This window comes from Enoplosus armatus, chromosome 11 (assembly GCF_043641665.1).
Source record: "Enoplosus armatus isolate fEnoArm2 chromosome 11, fEnoArm2.hap1, whole genome shotgun sequence".
Taxonomy (NCBI): Eukaryota; Metazoa; Chordata; class Actinopteri; order Centrarchiformes; family Enoplosidae; genus Enoplosus; species Enoplosus armatus.
Window position 1 is genome coordinate 15,919,734 of NC_092190.1, and position 27,338 is coordinate 15,947,071.

The 27,338-nt window shown below is 39.6% G+C and overlaps 1 protein-coding gene across 1 annotated transcript in view; it reads left to right on the forward strand.

The window, feature by feature from the left end:
* The window catches only part of LOC139292665 (receptor tyrosine-protein kinase erbB-4-like), a 155,827-nt gene that overhangs the window by 115,142 nt on the left and 13,347 nt on the right, over window positions 1-27,338 (forward strand). Inside the window, exon 21 of the mRNA XM_070915027.1 lies at window positions 26,247-26,402. Within this exon, the coding sequence (XP_070771128.1) occupies window positions 26,247-26,402 (156 nt within the window). The remainder of the gene's footprint in view (window positions 1-26,246; window positions 26,403-27,338) is intronic.

Consider the following 27,338-nt stretch of genomic DNA (forward strand, 5'->3'; position numbering starts at 1 on the left):
ATTTCAGGGCCGTTGTATTCGATTGTAGTATACCTATATATCGTGTGATATAATTATATCTCCAAGCATGCTGTATTTGATAGATGGCTGATGAAATTGCCATACAGAGAGAGCAAAGAAATTGGTTAAAAAGCCAAGAATAGCAGAATGAAAATGACTCAGCCATCGCTGCAGTCCCAGATTTAATATCTTAGACAAATATTTCTGTTGCCATTTTTGGCTAAATCAAAGGGAGGCAGTACTCCATGGAAAAATATTAAAACATCAATTAAACCTTGGGACACAGTTATGATCATACCACATAAAGTGCTTTTTTTATACCCAAGGCGATCAGAGCATGTATTAAGTCTTGCCAAGTTGACAAAAGTGCCATGACGTGTAACACAAATATTTTGATGGTATGGAATTAATCACACAAATTATTTTGTGGGAAAAGAATGTAGATCGCCCTTATATGAATAAATATATGCCCACTGTGAACAGTCAACATGGAGAGATGTATAATTCATAAAGGGTAGATGTGATTTATATATTATTTACCACTGTTACTGTGTGTCTCAAGAGTGTATTGTTTTGTGTTTTCAATAATTGGCTACAGCTCCTGGGGACTCAAATAGCCATCAGGGGCCACAGTTAACAAGGTGCCCACACGTGTTCATGCTTACTCAAACTCAAGTGTCCTAAACAATGGATCTGAATAATGCTAAGGAGGTAAATTGGGACTATTAGCCTAACATCATCAACACATGAAGCGCTCATAATAACTTATCCCAGACTTGAGTCAAACGTATTTCCTGCAGATTATTTCATTATCTCTGTCATGGATGTATACATCCAGTCACGCAGATTCTTCCCAAGGCTCTTGCAAGTGAAAGGGCTCCACTCTCGGAAGGCAACATCCCTGTGGCCCGCCCTCTCTGTCATGGCCGCCACCACAGCCATAGATTATTAATGGAGTGATCTGCCATGAGAGTCATACTAATGAGCAGATTCATTAGAGCTGCTACGCATGCAGGGCTCTGACGCCGACAGAATTTATTTATTTTTCCTTGGGTCGGATTTTTCTTATCCTGATATCTCTCCATATTCCCTTATTATAACCTACTATATCACTTTCTCCTCATTATGTCTGCTTGCTTTTTAAATCTCCTCCTATTCACCCACTCTTTGGTTCTCTTGTTCATGTATATAAAAATAGTGCTCCTACAATGCCAGATGTTTGACTTTGGAATCAATACTACAATACTTGAAATTATATATCAAAACATGATTCAACTGCAATGACATGGTAAGAAAAGAAAACGTCAAACAATGTGTAGTTCAGTCGAATAACCTCCGCAAGACACTTTTCGCTCGTTTCCATATGTCACCCCTGATACTAATTTGTCAAGTAGTTTAGATAAAGTGAAATCCACATGTAAAGATGGTTATCTATTCAATTTTCTCAGCTGTAGAGATGGCTTGATACTACTTTTAATTTCTGATACCAATACCAGTACCACAATACTACAGAGTCTGCCGATACCACACGTACACACCAAAACAGACATAAAGAGAGGAGATGATATCTTAGAATGAGCCCTTACCACTCTGATAACAAAACATATTTCCTCTTTAATATATTACTGCTCTAAGCTGTCAACAAGCCATTCATATGCAACTGGCATGTTCTTGGCAATGTCTTGTAAAATGATAAGCACTTAACTGTACTTTGTTAAATTTGCAATGCATTTACATCCCCTCCATCGCTGCTACAATGGATTCCCTCATTTGTGAGCCATAAAACTGTTTATCCGGGGGCACTGCTTTTTGCATTGTGAAGCTAATGTCAATCCAGTGTGCCATCAGAGTAACTAACAGTAATTAAATCATATTTCAGGTAGAGCAACTGATTTAACTTATTTTTTAATGATATCTAGTGCATTGATTTTAGCCACGCTTGCGGCATGGGTCTAGAGATGTTGGTCCAACATTCATTCACATTCAATGTCCCATGGTCCCTACTGACTTTGGTGATCCCCTGAATTTTCATCCTTATACTTATACTTAAATATCTCAACATCTACGTGATGGATTGGCACAACATTTTGTACAAACATCATAGTCCCCAGATGATGTAGCATACTGACTTTGTTGAGCCTCTAACTTTTCCTTTAGCGCCATTGTGAGGTTGAGATTTGTGGTTTTGAGTGAAATGTCTCCACAAATATTGTATGGATCGGCATGAAATTTGATACAGACGTTCATATACCGTGGTACACATGGTGAATTAAAATGCCTTCTATGATCCATTGAAGTTTCCTCTAACACCATCATCAGGTCAAAATCTCAGACCTATGAGCCCGTACACTCTTAAAAATCTCTTGACTTTTATCGAATCATTTCAAATAACAGAATAATTAGCAGTTAGCATTCTAAGCTAGGCTTAGCATTGGCTAAGCATTCTTTTCTACCTTCATTTAAACGGAAAGCAGATTATCACTTTAAATTGACCATAAATGAAAGTTGAAATAAGACCTAGTTTGACACAGAAAAGAGTAATAAGAGCCAGTTTCACCTGAAGTTTAACATGCTTCATATGAAAACTCTGGAGATAATACAGTTATTACAGTTATAATATGCATTCTAGTATGAAATTGGCACTGTTGCTGCAGGTACCCTGTCATAAAATAGGACAATTTTGAAGCTTTTACATTAATTCTTTTGAACTATTAGAAGAGACACCAAAAGAGACAGAATAAGGGGAATTATATCATAATCTGCATTCGCACAGGTTGTAACAGTGATTTTTGCCATTGTGGTGTCCCACTACTTGTGATACAGGAGTTTCAGGATGGATGACACATCATAACTGCATCAAGACCATGGTTTAAACAACCTGAGTTACGTGGTAGGAATACCTCATCGAAGCAAGCCTTACACAGTGAAAATTGTTTGTCGAATTCACCAGCAAATCTTCCTACTCCCTTCTCTAACATTACTTCTTTGGATTGCCTCCAAGTCAGGTGTGTGTGTGTGTGTGTGTGTGTGTGTGGTAAGAGGGCCCCACAGTGTGTATCACAGGGTCATTTCTCTGTGTAAACCAGGCTAGGCAAACATGCCTCTCTCCAACTCATTACATATATCCCCAGGGTTCCAATGAAAACTCAGTTCACTCCTATTCCCATTCTACTCTGTCTTCTCTCCCTCCCCTGTCTCTCCATTTGAATTTATTTCAGTATGTGATTCTCTTATTTTTGTTTCTCCCTGTCTCTCTCTGAACATTCATGTATGAGGAATACACTGTAGGCTCCCAAAGATGCTCATTTTAGTTCTCTATCTTTTGTTGGTACAAATATTGCTATCCCTATTCTCATATCAGTAATAAGGCAGGGCTGACTCACCGTATGTGGACCACTGTGATAAGCCACCCACTGGCCAACTATTGCATTTTTCTAAATCCTTGTTTGTATGAGCAACCTCAACTAGTGCTACTTGTTAAAGCTGAAAAGGGCTGTAAGGCAAGCCTTCTTTGTTCATTTGTTGATTCTTGTTTGAATATATTCAAGGAATACATTTTCTATGTTTGCTATCTAAATGGGACATTGTTGTAAAATATTGTCCTGTAAGAGTAAAATATTCAACTTGCAAATATTTCCAGAACAGCAGTTCCGCCAGAACACAATTGTTCAAGGGCACCATCTAGCTCAGGGCAAAAAAAGGACTGCCCTTGAATCAACGTGATTACCTTAATAAATTCAAATTACTGCAAGGTTTTTTTTCTGTATTTTGTTTTGTCTTTTTCCAATCAAGTAATGGTAATGTTTTTTCCACTGGTGCAAGAACAAGGAATATATGTATGTATGTATGTATATATATATATATATATATATATTTACACATATATGTACACAGTATATGACAATGTGTCAAGCAGGAAAGTAAGTGAAACCATCTAGTTGTTCCAGCAATTACCGTCCCATGTCTGTTGAACTCCTCAATATCTATCTCACTTCCTTCTATGTTGGTGTAACTACCAACCAACTTGTACTCACCAAACTCTCTGTCGTGTCTCTTCTCCCACATTTGTCTCTCGTAGAAAACACTCAAATTGCATTCAAATGTTTGATTCCGACCAGCATTGGCAGATCGCATGCCTGCTCCAAGACTGCATGTTAACACACAGAGTGAGAGGCAGACCACAGGCGTCAAGCCTTTGTTCAACCAACCCTTGAAATGTCAACAAGTGTCCGCCCATCTCCCTTCCTCTCGCTCTGTCTCTCACACTCGTTGTCTCCATCTCTTTCATTTCCAAATGAATTAATTTTTTTTTGGTGGTGTTTCATGACTAAACATGAAGTGTATGATTCAATGTTAGCAGCCAGAATACCTCTCTTCTCTTCCCCTGGGTAAATATCAGCCTGAAAGGCCTGTTTGATTTGAGAGAGAAGCTTTATACATGTTTTCATCAGCTGCAATTCTCATCAAAGGACTTGTTTCACCCCAGAGGACTGGTTAGGTAGAATTTTTTTCTTTGTTTTATGTCAGTGGTGTTGTATTGTCACTTGCATGTTATTGAAGTTGTAGGGAAATTTGTGCTTAAAAGAAATGCTAATTGATTCAGGGAACTGGATTAAACTGCCTTCACATTTACTGTAGGCCAGTTTATTATCTTGAATCCATTTGTTAGCCTAAAGTATCCGTAAAGTATGCTTTTTGAGAAAGGGATGACTTTGGCAATACAGTAATGCTCAGACTGTAGTCGACACACATTTTGTTCACACCTGAGGGTAAGATGCAGAGTGAGGCCGACAAGCAGACTGGCGTGGCATCAGTAGTAATGTGGACATTGTATTAGACTGTGAAAAGTGAGCTGAGCCTGAAGTTCTTGATTTAGCGGGTGATTTAACTTCCAGCCCTCATTTATGGTCATGGACTTTGCGGATACAAGCAGATGAAAAGAGTTTGCAGCATAGTTGCGCTCGTCCTTAGAGATAGGGAGAGGAAGGAGCTTGGAGTAGAACTGCTGCTCCTTTGTGTCAATTGATCAGTTGAGGTGGTTCAGTTATCTGATTACGATGCCTCCTGGACACCTCTCTCTTGAGGCATTGCTGGTATGTTCAACTGGGAAGAGAATGGGAGGTCAGAACACGTTGGAGGGATTACATATCCCATCTGGCCTGGGAACAACTTGGGCTTCCCCGGGAAGAGCTGGAGGAGTTGGCTAGAGAGAACGGAGAGGTACATATGGACTACCTTGCTCAGTCTGTTGCCTCCATGACCCAGACCCGGATACATAGTGGAAAATAAACAGATGGATAGATGGATTTGTTGTTTTAGTAGTAATAGTGGTGTTATTGTTTTGTTTTTACCTGAAAATGGTTGATTTTATCAAGAAAACGTGTAAAAAAAACATGGTCACCTGGAATGGCCTCTGAATGCAAAAGCACAAACCTCAAGGCAGCAGACAGATAGATAGTCACCACAAAGGACAGCAGAATATACAAAGACTATTAGGATTGCACTGACTCATGGTTGCCATGTTGTCAATCAAAAGCACACACAAACAAGCCAAGAGGAATACATTCTCTCTCTCTCTCTCTCTCTCTCTCTCTCTCTCTCTTTCTCTCTCACACACACACACACACACACACACGTATATCAGTGGGGCAGCTTTAACAGCGTCTGGCTGAGCAGAGATGGATGTGTCCAGGTAGGGCAGTGGGGGAAATGGATGACTGCAGGCAGCCCACATAATGGATGAGACTGGCAGCTTGGGGAGACAGGTCAACACTAATGACTGACTGCCACACGCACACACACACACACACACACAGGTCAATGAAGGCTTGTAGGTATTCAAACTGACAAACACAAACATTAACAATGTGAACATCTCCTAATTTGATTGGATGATGTACACGCACACACACACACACACACACACAGATGCTGTTTGACGTACAAAGCATGTAATCACTTTTTCTTTTATTCACCATTTATTTCACTTTTCCTCTCACCCTTTTTGTTAGTGTCAAACTACAAGTGTTCTCACTACTTCTTAACCTTTTCTCAAACACAATCACACACACACACACATACACACACACACAGACACTCACACACAATGCTGAGATATGTATCTTTATCCACTGCTTTATGTCATGCCCTTGCCCTTTTTTCTCTCCCCTCAGTACTCATTACAGAACAGGTTCCCCCTCTGATTTTATATTTATCTCCCAGAGGAAATAGATATACAGTCACACCTCTGCAAACAGAGATCTTTTTCTCCATGTAAACGTGCGTGTGTTAAGCCTTCCCTGTCCTTTTGTATCATCATTCAAGAGGCTGTAGAAGTGGGCTCTCTCAACAAGTCAATTGAAATTACATTTGAAAAAGTATGGGATCTAGCCAAGAGACTACCAAGGCATGAAGGAAAGGTTTGTACACTATAAAAACAATTAACTACTTTGCGCTGTTGTAATTGTTATTGATTATTCCGAGTATCACTGTAATGATGAGAGTAAGAACAAGGCTGCTTGTGAGTGAAGCATCAAGCCCATTTCAACTATTGGCGAGCCTTTCAGTGGGCTTCTTTCTTTCTTCTTTTTCTGCAACGGGCAGCTATAGCTGGCCATAGAAGCATTTGAACAATTTTTATATCATCATCAACATAGAAAGGCAGGCAAACATGTGGGGTCAATGTAGAAATGCAATATACCTGTAGTGTCGCCACAAAGTTCGACTCACATCTTGGCCTGTAACTCTTGGACCATGTATCAGCAAACATTCGTTTTTCCCTGACTTGCTTGAGTCAATAATAATCCAATACATACAAGCTGCTCAATTTCAGCTAATCTGTTCAGCTACCATTTTGAGTTTTGTAAAAACATATTATTTTCTTCTTTCAGGGTGTTTTGTAGTTATCTGATATCATTTTATGCTTTTAAAGTGTTTGGCTGTGGGTTTGGAAGTAAAATTGCAGAAACAAGATATAAGGTATCTCTTCACGTCAACAATGACTAAAACAGTTTTGAGTATTAAATGCTCTGGTGTGCCCATTTTAGCACCATTTTGCCTGTTTACATTTTCCCCTGCAGTTTCATGGTTGGAGACAGGTCCAGTGACTATAGTTATTTTTAACAAATTAAATTGGTCTTTGAGTTTTGTAAAACAGAAATACGCCGTTTGCTTTCTTCAGGTTGTTGTATGTAAACATGAACATGTATATAGGTAGTTTGCAGCCATCAGAGTTTTGGTGTGTGTGTTCAGGCTGCTGGTGCTAATGCTGTTGGATAGCTTGTCATCTCTTAGCCATATAGGCGGAAGGCCAACGCTGCGACAGCTTGGGTCCACTTCACTTTCAATTAGTCGCCTGCCACTGTAGATGCCCCCTCACCAGCGTCTCTGGAACTGACTCAAACCCTGCATGTGTGTGTGTGTGTGTGTGTGTGTGTGTGTGACAATGAGAGGGTGATTATGTGTGAAGTGCACGTTAATGGGAATTTTGTATGTTAGTGCATGTGTGCATGCATGTGTGTGTGTTCCTGGTAAGAGGTTCAATGAATAAATGTGTGTGTTTGAGTGTGTATGATGATGTCCGGTTGACGTTGATGTCCACCCCTTTGCTGGTGACAGGTGCCAGGCTCTGTGACATCTCACCTCTCTGGGTTTCCAGTCTTCTGCCAGACCTATGAATGAAGGACTTGAAGGTGAAACTGGTCCATTATGAGGGGTGTTTGGACTGTGTCACATACAATAATCCGATCTGAAAAGTGCTGTATTGTGTATAGTAGTATACTGTATATACTGTATATATATCTTCTTGAAGCTCAAATCTATACCACTTGGTTTGAATAGTATTAATTGCACAAATTACATTAGGTTGCACTTTAAAAACCTACTTTTAGAAGACACTTTAAGTGTCTCCTCAAACTCTTCTTGTTGTCCATTTACCTTTAATTTAGTGTTAGAGGACATTGGTTAATTTTCAAGATACATTTAACAGTAATTTTGCACATTAAGGTGTTTGGACCATTAATCATTCAGGTGGTATACTGTAACATACAGAAAAGTGTTTTTACAAAGAAAAAGCACAGAATAGACATGAGGCCCTAAAAATATGTAGTGGGTTCCAAAGCACAGTGAGGGACCCACTGTGCTACTGTACATTACAGGTTTCATTTGTCAAAGTAACACTTTCTGAAGTGCAATGTTGTGTGTCATCTGATCCACTATAAACGTGCCTTATTTTGATTAGGCCGTCAATCGACCAACCACAGCCCATATTTCCTTCAAGTCTACAATCACAGATTCCCCCTGTAGAGTAAATTATATAATAAACTTTTCTACCATGTTTCTGAAAAAATGTGCACGTTAATGAGGCATTAATTAATTTGACTCACTAATGCTTTGAAATATGCAGTCCATATTCATATTTATAATTTCATATGAAGACAAGAAAATTGTAAATAGAAATATATGGTAATTCCTTCATTAATTAGCCTGAGCTAATTTGCATAAAAGTTTGTTTACCATGGCATGGTTTTGTAATTAAAATACTCTTGAACTTGTGACCATGACTTGACTTATTTCTTATCTGCTGGACCCTATTTTTGACCGAACACGTGTCAGTAAGTGCTTGATAAAGCCCAAATTGTGCTGAGCACACTTCCCAAACTATCTGCTCAGTCACAGGAAATCCTTTGGTGTTGTAATAATGCACTCCCCAAGATGAGAGAGGGGAACTGTGGAGAAAAATGCAATCAAAGTCAAGTACAACCAACATGCCATTAAACCTTTTAATGATCTCAACCTCTCCATATTCCGGTTCACTGCAATTAGCAATAAAATTCTTCACGGATGTGGCCTCATGATGTAGCTGTGTGAGTGCAGGTCAAATTATGCGGTCATGCATACGGACCTGCTCCATCTGTTATTTTCAGTGGTGTCTGACTCATACAGAGGGCATTGTAATGTACTGGGCCTCTATTTCTTGGTCAATGTTTTCACCTGTCTCTTTGTTTCTTTTTACAATGAAGCCTAAGTAAACAAATCAAATTCTGTATTATTTGTCATAATAGTTTGTCATATTTCTATTGAGGATTATGTATGTAAAAATGATGTTATACTGTTAAACAATAAACAGTGGTAGTATATATTGATTTGATGTGAATTGGCCGTGTAGTTGCAGAATTATGTATTTTATACCTACAGTGTGTAGTTTTACTAGTACTGAACAGTTTTGTGAGTTTGGAAAAGTGGAAGGTTACATCATCTAAACATTAGCTGACTGATCTGCTTCGTGATTGATTAAATTCTCAAGTGGTTGTTTTTAAACTTAAACATAATAGCAAGAATTGAGGTTGTTTGGCTGTTGTGTGTGGCTGAGCGCTCTTTCTGGTTTGACCTTACTTTGAAGTTAGGTTGAGTTCAGCTGTTGTTTTTCTAGCATAGAGATACAGTATTGGACATTGATCCATCCCTGCCATTTCGTAATGATAAGTGACTCTCATTAGTTGTTAAGGTGTATACAGTTGTTTAATTCCCATTAAAATGGCAAAAAATAATACTGTAGCGCCATGATGAAGAACATAACCTACACACTGACTTTGTCTCTCATACTAATACAAGTCTGCCTATCTCAATGGGACTTTGTAAGCATACAAATGTTCCTTCGAAACCAAACTGTTTATAATTTCACTTTCCTTGTCCTTACCCAGTTCTGCACCCCTGTGCCTGTGGACCCGACTTCTGCAGATTCATATCCAAACACATCTGAAAAGTCAAAAACAGTATATTTTGAAAGCTCACCGCTCTTTTCGAAGTCTCGGAAGATGCCCTTTGGAATTGTCACAGCTCAAGGTTGTTTTGGAGTGTCATCAGTATCATCTGAGAAATTAAGCAAATGAAACAAAACTATAGAAAACCTGTGCTGCTCATTTGTCCTGATCAGGGCGCAGGGTTTGGCATTGTGGAAGCTGTTATCATGGCCGAGACAGAATCCTCCCGTTACAATATGGCTTTTGTTAAAACTCGTCGACGGGATGCAGGCACGTCTCGGTTAACCGGGGCCTGGCTGTCAGGGCCTCACACTCTTGCTCCCACACACATACACTGCGACACATCCCAAAGCTCAGAAGAGAAAGCCGTACAATGTTGATGGCAGCGTCCAGTCCTCAGTCTCTCCCAGGCTTACCACACAATCACCTAAAGCCACACACACACTATGAAAAGTACCTGTGTGTACGCAGACAAGAGTCCACACTTGCAGTGGGGTTCAAATGCAGACCATATAATACAGACCTACATGCACACAAACCCACACCTCTAGGATTGACCAGGGGTGCTGTATGTATTATTTACTGGAACTACAGGAGACAGAACAAACTCAGAATGAGTAAACAATGTCTGGGAGGAGAGAGAGATGAGGGGGATGGAAATAGAGTCAAGAATGTGAGGAATGGACAAAGAAGTTATATTCTTATTTATTTAACCTTCCTTTCACCATGCAGGCCTGGTAAGATTTTTACTTATTTGTTTATTCTTTCAGAAAATCCGGTCAGTAAAGCAGTAAACAATAATGAAATATTATTTCTTCTTAACCTGACTACTTGGAAGCATTTCTATGTTTTGCATAATGAGTTGATTCAACCTAATTATGAAAAAACATATTTCCAAACTCCAAGCTCTGTAGGTGGCTGTTGAATTTTTAAAATGCTTTTTAAAGCTTTGACCAACAAGAACGAAATCTCATTCACTTCCATTATATTGACGTGGAGGCAGAAATCTCAGAAGTATCTGCATGGCTAGATACATAAGTAAGAACACATGTCTGTCTGTAATTTGAGTGAACTTAATAAAAGCATACATGGAGACTGGATGCCATTAAAATCCGCGTAGGAAATTCTAAGGTTTTGTGGCAGTGGTGGTACGTTACGGTGCTTATCATGGTGCTACAGGGTTTGTGTGTATCTGTAAATGTTTTTAAGTGACATCAACAAACACACTTGGAAACACACTCCCTGCATCACCCCATTCCCCGGAACTCCTGCTCGATTGCCAAGCTGCCAGCCTTGCAACAGATCAATCATAGATCACAGTTAATGTCTCCCGTTACGGCACCCTGTGATTGCCCTGTTATTATCCCACTAATTATGACTATCATCATTATTATCATTTCTCTATTACAGTTCATTACTCCAGACCCGAAAGAGGATGGTATAATGGTCTAAAGTGGCAGTTATTCCATTTATCGATTGGTGGAAAGTTGCAAGCCTTGTTGCATGCTGTTTTCTTTTCTGACTGAAGCTGTCGGAGTGCTGACAAGGCTCACAGGCCACTCCACCAGTTAACCCCGGGTCTGACCAACTGGGCTGTAAATTGGCAAACGCTCAGTACACATAACTTTAAGGATGGATAGAAAGCAGGAAGGCAAAGGGAGTACTGTAGTTCACTCATAGGACTGAAATGTAAAGACATTCTTTGCTGTGCTTTGCTTTGTGGCTATCATTGGTCAACAACTACATCTTAACGACTATCTATTGAAAAGAAAATGTTAAGTTAAAAGAAAATGAAAGATTTTTACACTAAGGAAGATAAACTCAGCCTTCTCTTATAAAGCATTCCCTTATCTTTCTTTTGTCCTAAAGCACATTTTCTTTTCAAACAAGTACAGTAAACAGGTAGATTGGTGTAAGAATCTGTACCAACACACATTCTAGTACCCCAGCTAAACAACAATTTGCTTCCAATGATGTCATTTTCAGAAAATCAATCATTTATCTGTTCCAAAACAAATCATTCAGCTTAATACCGCTCACATTGTTGTACACTGCATATTTACACAGGAGGGTTTTCTTCAGCCATATTTATGTCAGCCTAAAAATACCTGTTTTAGCATGTTTTGCCAGGGACATCGGAGCTACCATCTTGTCCAAGTCTCGTTTGAAAGAGATTTTATGACTACCTGGCTTTAAAAATAAAGAAGTGTTTACATATAAAGGCCCATCCTGTGAGCAACATTGCAGATCAAATCAAGCACAGTTGATGTTTACTCAAGAGGTGTCTCAGCAGTGTGTTTCAACACACCCACCCCTTTGCAAACAACCTGAGGCAATCTCCACACACTTCCTCACTGGAAAGCACAAACAGACTGGGCTGCCTACACTAGTACACAAGCAGACGGATGGCTCACTAGATAGGGAGACTGTCCCGTCTCTGAAAGGTGAAGAAATTAGAAGAACCGTATCCTCTAAATAGCTGCTGTCTCACACAGTCATCAAGCGTAGTCAGCGACTGACTCATAACCTAGTTTGTCGTATGCCAGACACACAAGCTGTACCAATGTGATTAAGGACGGAAAGAATGTCCCATCACGCTGCTGCTGGCGGAACATATTTTTTCTCCAGAAATGTCAAGTTTTCATGACTCAAGACAAATACACTTATGGTCAGATTGACAGCCATGCATTTTAGGAAATAATGGTATAAGCTTTGAAAGAGTTTCATAAGCCAAAGGGTCATACACTTTTCCCAGCTCATAGACAAACACATCTTCAAGGTCAACTAAGAATACGTGAAACACACATACTGGTGTACAGTAACACAATACGACAGTGATCTGATATAAAGTACAATAGATCATCTTTTGTTAGCCTGTGATCAGTAACACATGAGCAGTGACATCTCATTTTTATCCAGATCTCAACATAAACGTGAAAATGCTCATTTTTATCAATTAAAATGTTACTGGGAATAAATATTACTCACAGGACCTAATTATAAAGTCACAAGTGTGATGTGTGATGTGTGATGTGTGATGTGCCTCGGGCAATGAGTCCACTCATATTCATTTTTTCCTCCCAATCTTAACTCCAGGGGTGGCCTGAAGACAGTTTTACATGAGTAAAATAGAATGAATATTTGAATAGACATTGACACAAAATGAGAAGATTTATGTTTCATAGGAGGGAATTTATCCAAATGTGTTGTGATGGCAGAACTGCTAAGAAAAGCTTTTCAACCAGGTACCAGTATCGTGAAAACTCTCTTTCTCTTTCTGTTTCCCTTTCACTTTTTCCTCCCTCTATCTACGTTGTGAATGTAGACTTATCCACCATCATTAAATATAAAGTGAACTGAATAAAAAAAATGAAGACAACAGTGGTGATGTACAACTACAACCGCCTTAGCTATATCAGATAACCATCACAGACAAAGCGACCCACTGGCAAAGCACGTCCTAAAACTACCAGGAATACAACAAACCAGAAAGCAACTCACTAACAGTGTTACAATAAATCAAATCTGACTACTTTGCTTTAATGTGAGCGCTGAAAGCCTCAAAGAACAGAAACCCAAAGCTTCACCAACTGACTAAATCCCCAAAGAGTATAACCTTAGACTTAGATTAAATTACATTTTTCTTAATCTCCATGAATAACCTAAATGCACTGGGCTGTCTCTTTTTCAAGTATGATCTAGAATTGACATTGTGGTCATTTGCGTTGCCTCCACTGCATTAGTGATGAGCTAACAGGTGATTTTACTTTAAGGCAGGTGCAAAAGGCAGAAAACAGCCACACCTTCCCTCTGTGGTGTGGAATCTGAAATGCTTCCACATTATTTTTCAGACGGTTTGGTGTCATGATCATCTGTTCAGCACTGCTTGCTTGTTTTCTCCATTTTGCGTTAACACAGAGCAGCTACAGCTATGCCACGCAGAGTCTGCAAAAACAGTAATAGGTCATAGGTTACTTGTGTTTTCACCTACACACTTCAGACCGCAGTATCCTTCACAACAAAGCTTGATAATGTAGGAGACGTCCAGTTGGCCTTGCTGTGGTGCTATCAACGGGTGAGATCTCGACACTTAACTATAAATCCATTCTTATGCCAGATACAGAAGCATAAATCGACTTAAGAGTCCTATGTATGACCTCAGTGTCTGTGGCTTAGCACTCAGTTTCAGTTAAAAACATTTCTTCAATTTAGTGAATTAGAAAAGAAATTAAAGAAGTTGGGATAGTGAAAGTGTTTCACTTCTTAAAAGATGTTGAAATTAAGTTTCAGATTATGTCATTATAAGACAATAAATAAAGATTATGATGATGGCCCACAGTCCACAGGGCAGGAGAGGAGGAGAAAAGAGAGGAGGGTGAGAAATCGCTAAATGCATTTCCTGTTGGCCAAAACCACAGCTGATTGAATTCAAAACGGCTTCTCTCCTTGAGAGGTCGGATGCAATTGTTTTTTTCTGCTTACTCCTTTTCTGTTTACCAATTTGAATACCTTTTTGCGTTATCCTTGCATTTGGTAGACACTGCCACACTATACGGAGTGTGTTTGTCTATTATTTTTTATCCCTTTTCCTTTCGTTCATTTGACTTCAGTGGCAGGGTTTGTGTGTTTGTGTTCATTTGTGTGTATGCTTTATTCTGCATACTTTATTCATCGTTAATGTGTGCCTCAAATTATATGTAAACATTCAGATGGTGATTCATTTCTATGCATTTTTCACTGGCCATTAAGTCAGTATTATTTCGTTTATAGCTGTGGGGGTTGCTTTTGGAAAAAAAATTATAAATCAATTGTTTATATCGGCACGAACCTCTGGTCTCGCTGCATTAAAGGGTTTTAACACACAAAGATACACACACACACTCACACACACAAGCAAATTAGCAAATGTTACATCAAACCAATAAATGCATGTCGTTTACACGTGAATAAGATACACTTACTTATTTTCATTATTTTCCTGTCCCATGCACACAAATTATAGTTACACATTCCCATCAGTGTGCAAACATTGTATTACAGTGTGTCAACAAATTAATTAACAAACCCATTTTAACACCTTACCAAAAGAAGACGTTTTATTTGATGCCCATAATTATAACGTGCACATCAGGAAGAATTGTAATTTGCTAATTGCTTTGTTTAATTGCTTACATACTTTTTGTATGTATTTTATTCACACCAAGTGAAAACAACAGCGTCATGCCCACACTTCACTGACACAAACTGTGTTAATTCTGAGGCTCTAACACGCATACTACACACTTATATATGAATATTTTTAAGGGGCTGTCAATAGTCAGTCAGTAGCAATGATGAGTCATATTCTGCACCATCCATTCAGCTGCACCACCTGTAATTGTTATTGCAGTATTTAGCATGTTATTGTATAACCACTTCAGCAGATATTTGATTGAATCTCTGCTTTAATTAGCAAGCTTAGCTCCCTCTGTTGTGACTTACTGTTTGTGCAAATTACAGGCTACTGTAATTGAAGAGGACACAAATGAGGTGAGTCCACGCCAGAACCCGATCATGTGGCTGCAGCTCGTTGGCTGCTGATGGTGGCTGACCACTCATATATTTCATCGTGGCTCTTTAGGAGTGACATTTTCTGCCGTGTGTACTCATCGGCAAAGAGTAAGAGAGACAGAGTCAGACTGGAAAAGAGAAAGAGCAAGATGGAGAGGGAGAGGGATAGCAGTAGATTACGACCATGCCAAGTACATTAACATATCCATCTGGTGTCTCATTCTTCCTCCACTCTCACTCACCCCATTGGCCCCTGTTGCCCCCGTCACTGGGCTTGAGTGGGCCCTTCCAGGACAAGGTCATGTTGTTGGCGTGTGTTGTGACTCTGCCACCTGATCCCAAAGGTGCCTGTAGGGGCATGGCGCACCGGCATGCTGGCAGTAGTGACTCTGTAGTGGTAAACTGACAGGAAGCAAAACTGTATCGCACAATCTGGGTCACACATGCGTGCACAATCACAAAGTACCACCTTTCTGTATTCCTGGCTTTGCTTTTCTCTCCCCTTATCCAGTCTCTCTCTGGTTTTGTCTCTCTACATACCATCAGGATATAAACTCATAGCAACAATAATTTGATGTGTTGTGTTTGTGTGTCTGCCACAGGAATTGGCAGTCCCTGCAGACTCATAGTGTGTGACACTGTGCAATGTGGCCCATACCTTATACCTATGAGACAGAGAGAGAGACAAGCAAACAGACAGATGGCATGACTGGAGTACAAATGGCCATTCAGTGGAAATATATTGCAGTATTGAAACATGTGTAAGGGCAAGAAAAGGAGATAGAGAACAGCAAAGAGACAGAGGACAGAAAGGATTGGATATAATTTATTGAGTTAACCCCCCAAACCTCATAGCTCAAGTAAGTCCATGCTGTGTAATGTTTTATAATCATAATAGAGAGCCAAAATCAAGCATTATCTAAAATTAAAATCACATCAATGGAAAATTCAGGCCAAGTGTTACCTTTAAGCAGATGGTTTGTAACCTATATCTCTTCATTTATCACATTGGCCAGATAATAGTGTTTTGTCAACCTGGGAACTGGATTTGTAAGTTTTATTTATAGAAGGTCTTATAAGATATCGCAGAGTTTCAATTTAGATAACTGATACCAATGTGATATCCATGAAAAAGAAGGTCCCCAACATATCACTGAGACCGAGAGGATTTTATTGAGCCACAAATGGCTGCTGGGTGGCACACTGTTCCTCCGTCTGTTGCCCTGCGTGAATTTTGAATCGGCTGCTCTAGAACCTGCATCCTTGATTGATATGAAAGTGAAAGTGACCCCTTTTTTTTGATTTTTGATGCAGGGACAGAAAAATAAAGAGCGAGGTGCTAAAAGGTGCCCTTTTCAAACCATGGTTTAGTCTTACATTTTGACCTACCAGTATGAGGCGATTCAATTGACACGGGGAAGACGGGATGTGTTTCTGCTGAGTGTTTGTATTTCTTTGCCCTCAACATATATACACCTGCTCTTTTTTTTGCAACATGTCCTTTATTGTTTGGTCTTAAATGTGTTACTCTGCACATCCTACCCTTCTCCCAACCTCACGTAAACCCCTAAGACCCCATCAGACCATAGATGATATGATATGCTGTCATCCCTCTGCCAGCCTCTATACCTCCTCCCTACCATAAAACATCATACATACACACAGACACAACTGCACATTTCTCTCTAGGTCAAGGAAAGAGACAAAGTAAGAAAATAGTAATAAAAAAGTAAACTTGTCTTAAAAATGAACAGGAAGCGACCATGTCACAGTTAACCCAAGAGCTTGGCATCATCAAAATTTAAGAAAAACACAAAGAATTGATAGTCAAATATTACTTCATAATATAATGGACAGTTTGGCAGCTCTAACCTTTCAAGGTTTCACAAATGCATGACCCAGAACTCTGGTGGTTAAGGCGGTGTGCAGACATTTAGGTCCAGCTTTCACTGGACAACATTCTCGCTCACCTTATAGGTGCAGCTCAAGAATTTTTCTCGTTAAAAAGTGTTCACCCAAACAGGCAAATTGGTAACAATCTTTTCACCTTAATGTCAGCCAAATTAATGTAGAATCTGTATATCCATAAAGCACACGGACAGTTTGCAAGCATTGCAACTAAATTACAACTAAAGTGAAACTGAAACATGTTGTTTAGTTCTTCTTAAGGGGATAAGGCACCATAAATGTAATATAAACAGTGTTCTAATTCCCTTGAAGCCAAACGTATGTCTTACGATATGAAACATCTGGAGGAGTGCTTGCTAACTTGCTGTGTTTAATGTATTCACACTGTACAAACTCCAGTTGCAGCTGGTATGAGAGAGTCTTTAAATTTCCACTCATTACTTCCTATGCGTAAGTGGCCAATAACTGGTATCCATATGGATTATAATTAGGGCCATTACCATGAATTCCTAACATGGTGGACATTTCTTAGTGTTGAACTCAACAACTGGGATTTAGACAAACAAGTTACATTTTACATGAAATTGTCCCTAAAAGCAGCTTTAGATGAATCTGCTTTATTTCCGTTGCTGTCCCATTGTTCTTTATTTCTCCCTCTGCCTGAGCATTTCTCTCTGTCCCTCCTTCTGTGGGTGGTGAGGTCCAAGGATACCCTTCATACATTCATTCATAAGAGCCAGTTGGATGAAGGGTTTAAAAAATATTAGCTTAACTCTTAGCTTTCTCTCAAGCAAAGGGCTATGGATGTTTTCCTCTCAGTTACTGCCTCAGGTTATTGTTTTGGTTCATTTAACTTCATTACAACTACAGCGTGTGTGAACTTATTGTCCTTATTCAATGCAAAATTAGAATACTTGATATGTTCAACTGAGAAGTGTTCCCTCTTCATAGCTAAAATGTATGTCTATAAAATATGACCAGGGCTCCCCTTTTTCTTCCTTTCCCTTGCATAAAAAAGACATTCATGAAATTAGATTTTTTTTAAATCTCGCTGGACACAAACATCAAATTTCTGCCAGATCCTGGACCATCTAATCACATTCATGAGCTGAACTTAGATTGAATTCTGACTTGATTATTCAATTGGAAGCAGCAGATATGAATTATATGACAGCAGGATTGTTAACTTAAAAAAAAACAAAAAAACAACAGCCGTGGCCAAGTGAGGTCATTCCCGGCTCAGCTGTGACAGTGACAGTTACAGGAAAAAGGTTGAATCCCATTTAGAGTGATGGCTGCTTGACAGCTCTTCAGCAAAACCCAACTACCCTCCCCCTCTCCCTTGGAGTCATATCCTCATCTCCCAAATGAAATACCACTGTCATGAAGTAAAACACACCATCTCAAGTACCTCGTCATTTTTTTATTTATTTTTTTGCTCTGAAGTGAATTTATTTAATGAAAATATCCGTGGATGGGCATGGAATAGTGTAGATTGAGTTGATTTAACCACAGAGCCGTGTTTCAAATCTCCATGCTGAATCGTCTTTGAGCAGGATCTGTTGGTGAACCAGATGCCTTGATGCCTGACCTGACTACAGAGATATCCTAAATAAAAAACACACACTGTGTTTTTCCACACTGCTCTTTCAACTGCAAGTCAAAGGGAATGAGAGAGAAAAGTCGAGCCTACAGTAGCTTACAGAGTAGCACTATGTTATTGTAATCTTATGCACAAATGTTAGTTACTATGCTTCCAACTGGGCTGAATCTATCAGTCTATCTGCGCTCTGTATGTTGGAGGCCTTATGTTGGTAGTGGTGTGGGAAGTAGGGCAGACATGGGGCAGCTCGGCTAAGTCTGGGGTAAAAAGTCAATGAGGTTATAAGAGTAGCATTTCTTCTCATTATGTGTGTGAAAAAGCATATTGACAGCTTTATTTTGGAAGAGTCACACAATAACTACATGTATGTAGAGTGGCAAGTAACTTCATAACAATGTAATTTGACTGTAATTTATTATACCTCTGTGAGTAAAAACATTTAATTCAGTTACTAGCTCTGTTTATTGCAAGTGCATGATAATACCTCTATTGCTACAACAACTCTGATTCAGTTGCTTAAGACCTGAGAATTCCCTGTAATGATCCCATTTACACGAAACATTGTAACAAATGTATTCAGCGCTGATGTGCTCAAATATTGTTATGATAAAACCATAAGCTCTTTTCAAATCCACACAGCAAAATGTCACACTTCAGACAATATTTTTAAGGACACAGTCTGTATTAGTTGGAGAAGTGGGCCTTAGAGAGAGTCCAGTGATTCACATTGGAGGGAACATTTGTGGAAACAGTTTTGAGATTAAGGTCATCATGCTTGATCTATGTTTTTTGTGTATAAATGTGCTTTTTCATTGAATTTTAGCAGGTTTTTACAATCAAACAACATTTCAAGAGATCCCATTTGGAAGAATTTAATACAGATGTAAACTTTCATCCAGCATAATTAGTATTGGCCTCCCAAATAGTTAGTTTGACATACTTTGTTATTGGTTGTTTATTCAAGGTGATTCAAAAGGATGTAAATGTTTTGGTGAGATTACATTGTTAGGGTTGAGCCAGATAGTAAGACCTGCGAAGCTGACTTCAAATGAAGTACATTTACTCAGGCATTAACTTAATTGCAAGACACTGGTTGGTCCAACAAGGTTTGGTTTTATTTCACCTGGGTACAAAACATTGGTTCTGATTTGGATTATTTTATGCAGAATGTGGCATTTGGCAAATTTTGTAAGCATTCTCACAATATACCGATTATTGTGTCAGAGACACAAAACACACAAAACGTATCCCCGAATTTTGGCTTGTGCCATCTGATTATTAATTTAAAAAACTCATGAGAGTGTTTGTGTGTGTTCATATAAGAGGGACAAACCCTCCTCTATGGTGTAGGTACGGCAGTGGAATCTGCATTATCCATTCATCAGAGAGAATAAATGTTTATGGACAAGGTTTCCCCTCACACACTGCTAAGACAGTCTGAGCACAGACAAATTGTTCACATTCAAGTTGCCCCCTAATGTCATTTTCTAAATTCATTCTGACATGGGAGCTCAAAATGAAATGAAAGCCTGCCGCTTTCATCATTATTGTGTTATCATTTCCACCCCTTTCTCTCAGTTTCTCCTCCACATTGGTCTGATTCGTTTCACCTCATTCCTTAAACAGTGATTCACCTTCTCCCATGCCCACTGGGGTCTTTTTATATCCCAGCCATACATTAAACATGTACTACATCAAGCAGATGCTGCACTGGTGTCACAAGCCTCCAATAAAACTGCACCGTTATTCACAATATGATAACACAAAATAGACAGTCACCAAACATCCTGTGCCCTCCAGAAATACTGGTGTCCCAGTTAAAATGAGCAGTAGAGGCAGTACAATAAAAGAGAAGAACAGCACAGATGAGTCATGCGCTCTTGCTGGTGAGTATTCACTGTTCAGAATGAGATTATTCTTATTCACAGTAATCACAGGTTTTTACAGGGTCTGGTATCCAGCACTTGAAAGGAGACGTACAGTATCCCACAACAACTGACATCATTTGAGTAAAAAGCTAATCAAGGTACTTTCATTGTTATTTGGTAGCTTTTGGTAATACAACCTAGTGTTAGGATGGCCGTACAGTGGCCGGACGTAAACAGCAGGAGACTTGAGGCAGAGGTTAGGTGCAGACCAACCAGGTGTTTGTTTCACCAACAATGAAGACGTAATTACAAAATAGCACACTTTTTCACACAAAACTCTGTGGCCAACGGCAGCATGTGGTCCTGCCAGCCAGGCTTGATTGAAACTGGCAGCCTTATATAGCCTGCCACTGGTAACGACCTCGACCCCTACCACAGTATAGTGAAAACCGCCCCTCATCTGACAGCAAACTACACAAGATACAACAAATACATTAAAATACATATATACAACACTACCATCAAACAGTTTGCATGAACATTACTTTATGCTATCCATTACAACGGAATCATATGACACCTGAGCTAGCTGAGGGCAAACATAAAACAAAATAAAATGAAATAAGAAAATCAATACCACTCTCTTGTCTGTGTCGTAAGTGCAGAGCTGGAGGCAGGATTTGATTAGCTCGGTTTAGCATTAAGACTTAAAGCAGATGGAAATAGCTAACCTGGATTTCTTGCTGTTAAAAATAAACCTACTGCTTGATACTACTATATAATACTAACAGCAGCCAAGCGCAGTGACTTCCTTGAGTCGGTTGCCACCGTGAGCTAACTAGGCAACCAGTGGAGACTCCAGTAAGCACCAGCAACTAACTAATGGATTAAACAAACAAGATACGACATTAGTGAGCTTTGTAGAGTTCTGGTTAGGCATATCTTTGAACTTTGGACAGAGCCACGCTAGCTGTTTCCCCCTGCTTCCAGTCTTTATTCTAGTGGTATTGATCTTCTCATCTAACTCTCTGCAAGAAAGCAAATACATGTATTTACTAAAATGTCAAACTATTCCTGTAAGAACAGCCTGAAACCTGCCATGACAAGCAAAAGAGTCAATGTTGATACATGGGAAAAGCAACCCTCAGACCGAGTAATGCAAAGAAGCATCATTGATGGATAATGATGGATCTTAGTTGATATAAGCAAACAAGCAACTGGGAAGGCAAGAAGTGCTGACCCTTTTTTTCAGAATCCAGGGGTCATATTCATAAAGCTTCCTAGCACAAAGATTTGTTCCTAGTGACGAAATTCTAAGAAAATTCTTTTCTTACATTTAAGACTAGATCCTGGTAAAGATAAAAGTTATTCACAAAGCATCTTAGCGTGTAAAAGAGTTCCTAAGGTGACAAAAAGTCAGGAGTAGGGAGGAGGACTTAAAAGCTTCTTAGTGTCTTAAGCAGAGGAGAAAATGGCGGCAAGACAAAGAGGTAGGAGAAATATTCTCCAAATGCTGAATGACAGTGAGTTAATGAAACGCAACAGATTAGGTCGTGCATGGTTTATGTTTGTGGTCGATGTCATTACAGATGCACATCTCCCACCAAATGCAATAATGCTATAACTTCCAAAATGAAAGTGATCACAACACTAAGATATTTGGCAACTGGAGAAATGCAACAGTGCTTCCATTGCCGTTTGGTTGTTTGCCGGTTTATTTACATACATTAGGCCTATCGATTTCACTAAGCTCAATGGCACTTTTATTTCCTTATTTTTGTTTGATCAACCAAGCATACCTTTTAAAAGAATGTGTCATACCTAGCAACAGGGTCAACCACACCTCCTCACTAAGATAAAAGTTTCAGTCCCTTCCTTGCTTCCTGGGCACCACCTCTCCTCGGTCTTCTTCTATTGATTTAATCTTGAGCCCTCTGCAAATACCCCCCCCCCCAAAAAAAATCTGTCTTTACAAAACACATCTGAGGACAATCCCATCCACTCTGGTTTTGTTCGCATGACTCTGTGAAATAAGCATAAATAACCATGACAGGAGGTCAGATTATTTATATCTGGGAGAGCAGTAATGCCGTTAAAGGATAATTCCAGTTTTAAACCTGGGCCCTATTTTTACATATTTTGGGGTCTAAATGACTATTAGGTACAAAAAGTTTTGGAATTGGTCCAGTAGATCGCCTCAGCCAGCAGCCATGAAACAGGCTGCAATAGCTGCAACGTAATCCTTGGGACGTATGTCAACGTTTTGCCAGTGACAGGCTCAGATTGTTGTGTCTGACAACATTATGTAAAGGAAAGTTAAGGCACAAAAATACAAACATGGGGTGAACATTGGTCTGTTCTTGGTCTCTTAGCATGCAAAACACAAAAAGAATAAGTACTCTTTTTCTATGTGATAATGTAGGGCTGTCACAAGTGGAAAGCCTTGTAGGAACTGGAATTGTATTTCCCTGAAATTCTATGTGATTCAAAGCCTCGACTTTCCGCACCTTGCATTGAGATTTTTTACTTGGCTTGCTTTCCCATGTAAAATCTTCATGTGCAGGGTTTAGGGCATAGGCCTGGTCCCGTCTCACTGGAAAGCAGCCCATCTCTGGACGTGCGATCATAACAGAGTCTGTCTGAAGCCCGTGGATTTTCTCTGGTGGCAGGCTTACCTGAAATACAGCTTCCACAACTGGCATCTCCCTGGCTGTCGCATCAAGGTTTGCCGCAATTACAAACCTCAGGCAGTGAGTTGTTCTCATCATGTCCACATGGGAGGGCAGTAAATGAGAGCAACTGAGTAGAAAAAAGAAAAGTTTGTTCCTCACGCACGTCTGCAGCCACTTCCCACTCTGCACACTTCCATCACCTCCCCCTCTCAATCTCATTGTGCTGGCAAATTAAAATTCACGGGTTGCCAAGCCATCCATTCTCCCTCCACTGCTTAATTGTCTCGAAAATTGAGGAGATTACCAGGCGCGATTTATGTACAAATAAGAATCTGTCAGAAACCTGGCAGTGTATACCATGACATGCACACACACACGTAGACTTGATGATTTGGAAGCTATGGGGAATGGCCAGCATTACCTGAAATCCCAACCTTTGGTTTTTTCAATTGTACCCCTTCTGTATATAATGCTGAGCAATGCATGCTTGCAAGAGCTGCACAAAACACAGGAGAGAAGATACAACTCACACAGAGATGAATGAAAAGCAAACATCATGTGTTTTGTTGCTGATCATCATCCTCTTTGTCTACATTAGTGTCACTTTTCTTAACATGTATCACACTGCAGCACACTCAACATCATTGTTAATGTTAGTGTCGGCAACACTGGTATCAGCTATCTTCTCTTTTTTAAGTCTTTTAAGTTAAGTTACATGTCAGCAGGTGAGGTCATTCACTTATTTACATTTGAATAATTGTTACATTTAGATTGTGTAAGGCAAGTTATGGGATTAGACGAGTAGCAGATATTTGCAGAACTCATACTGCATTTAGCACCAAGTGTTTTGGCAATCAAGGCATACTCATTGTTGCGTTATATTTGGAAAACAGTCGTATATTTTTTATTAGTCACTTAAATAAAGCTGCCAAGAGTTCGTAAATGTAGTAACATATTGCCAAGTTGGCAACAATGGTTAGCAGCTGAGCTAACATTTGGCTCACAAGAGCTTATTGAGCTTGCGCCCAGTGATAATATTCCTACAAGCAAACATGGACAGCAGTTAAAAGAATGTCAGTTGCTGGCTACTTGAACATATGGTATGCTATCAGTGAGAGAGCGCTGTGCACTTTGCCAGGTTCCCATGAATCATTGGTGGCACTCTTAGCATTTAGAGGTTCATGGGGTCTGGCACTGGCTCTCTCTACGTAAGGATTTACCAACATCATTGCTCTCTAAGCAACAAACAGACATGCAGAAAACAAAATCAAAACAAACAAGCTTAAAGAAATCCTCAGCTTCAATTCAGCTCTTTCACTGCTGCTCATCTTTTAATCGATCGGTCATTTTTATTCTCGACCAGCTCAACGTGGATAATCTTTTCTCAGTTCTTCTTTCAACTTCTTTCCAGCCCCCCATCACACACATGCAGACATACACACACACACACACACACACACACACACGCACATATGCAGGTGTATCTCCATGTGAGTTGCATGTCTGCAGGTATGTGCAGGTGTGTGCAAAAACCCCATGTTCTCTCCTGGGAGGGAGTCAAATGAGGCACTGTGATTATACCCTCAGCAATGTAATCTCACCTCTTAGACTGCCGCCACTCAACCTTACCTATCCCCACTCCTCTGTTCATTCCAGCCCACTCCAGCTAAATCCAATTTGTTATTGTTTCAAATAAGGCCTTGTTTTTCTGTGCTCTCGCCACTTCAAACAAAGTGGCTTCTGTTATTGCTCGTCCAATTTGAACCCCCCCCCCCTCGCCATTTATTTTTTCCCTTCCGAGATCCTATCTTTCTTTCTCTTCAGGTCCACTCGTGCATTGATGCGCAATAAGCAGTAGATGTGTAGCACAAGATGCAGCAACTGAAAATATTTACACACCTATATCGAGCTGTTCTTTTGTAGGACATTATTAGCATTGTGTGTTTCTATCTGGTTTTGTGGTGATGCAAATTCTGCTACCCACTTCTCTTCTCTCTAAGTAAACAGTATATATGTGACTGTGGGTTTGAGTTTATGTGGGATGGACTGATGTCGGTTCTTGAAGGCTGACATACTTTTAGATGAATGCTGCAGGGTGAATATACTTTTGTTATTAGTACATATATTAATTTTATTCAACATTTAATTCAAGTGTGTTTGTGTGTGTGTTCAGTGTTTTAATTACAGTCCATGTTTGACACTTAAACTAGTTTTGAGGGGGAACTATAATTTTTACAGAAACAAGGGGGCAAATCCTAAATTACGATCCCCTAAAAAATAAGTTTGTAGCATTATCACATGGAAACTTCATCTGAACTGTTAAGAATGTAGAGAAAAATTGATTTGGCTTTGTTCGGGGCAGATAATCATTATTAATTCAAGTATGGGTTGGGAGAAAGAGCAGAGAGGTTTCTTAATTGTTCAGTAAATGTATTGAATGAAATGTTTTACTCCAACATTCCTCTCCCCTATGGGCCCTGTTTTTAATTGAAAACCTGCCTCTGGACTAATGCTTATGGATACTGCTGTTATTTCATCACCAAGCATTTGGCAGTAAAGAGGGCTTTTCCACAGTCAAGTTGTTGATTGATGCAAATTATAACCATAAAATAACAATGTGGTGGTAATGATGATGACACAAATAATTATAGAAATTCTAATGGGGTCTTGAAGGTGGTAGTGATGATAGTGATGATGATGATGATGATGATGATGATGATGATGATGATGATAAAGACAGATGGTGATGTTGAACAGGAGTCAGACTTGCACGTGTGTGTTTATGCTGGTAACTGCATACCAGTGCCTGAAGACAGGTGTGTTTTATATAAATGAACTTGATGCAAAATTGCTGTGTCTTTGTCCGTGTGTGTGTGTGTTGCAGGGGATGATGTATCTGGAGGAGCGCAGGCTTGTCCACAGGGACCTGGCAGCCCGAAATGTCCTAGTCAAATCTCCCAACCACATCAAGATCACCGACTTTGGTCTGGCTCGCCTGCTGGATGTTAATGAGAAGGAATATAATGCTGATGGAGGAAAGGTAAATCCTGTCATCACTTTGTGACACATGTAATTTACATGATCAGACAAATAATCACACAAATAAACAAATAACTTTGAGCCTCACATTGTACTGTGCAAGACTATGGAGGGTAAAATGAGCCCCTGGAATAATTTTAAATGTTTTGAGTGGCAAATTGTAGTATATTTATTCATGGATATGTTTAGAAAAAAAACTAGAAAGGAATAGCTTGACAATTTGGGAAATACACTTTTTGCTTTCTTGCAGAGAGTTAGATGAGTGAATTGATATCACTCTCAAATCTGTATGGTAAGATTATGAAGCTACAGCTTGGAGCCACTCAGCTATAACTAACTTTCTTGGCCTGGGAACACACAGTGACTTATGTGTGTTCAGGCAGAACGCGAGGCTAACTTTAGAGACATGCAAAGTCAATGGAAAGACGCAAGTAGACACAACGTTGACGGAGGCAGTTTGAATTTACACGAAGTAGTCTCAGCTCAAGTTGGAAATGTTTCATTTGCGTATACATGGGCCTTGTGAATCTGCTTCATGAATGTAAAGAAACAAGAGGAAAAAGGAGACAAACTGGAGGGAAATAACAGAGAGAGCTCTGGTTGAGTCAGAGGCTGAGCTGAACAAAAACACACAAAAACGACTGTGTATGTATATCTTTTGCTATCTAGCTTACAGCTAAAATTCACTTTACTTTCTGTCTCAACACACCTGTAACAATAAACCCCGCTTAAACTGCAAGACTTTGGTTGTTTTACAGATTAAACAAAGGAGAACTTGTTAATTAGTGAGCTTCAGAGGTGCTGGTTGTTGGATTTTGTTACCTTCAGACAGAGCCAGGTCAGCTGTTTCACCCTGTTTCCAGTTTTTGTTCTAAGCTAAACTAACCAGCTGCTGGCTGTCGCCTTATAATGAATGAACAGATATGAGAGTGGTATT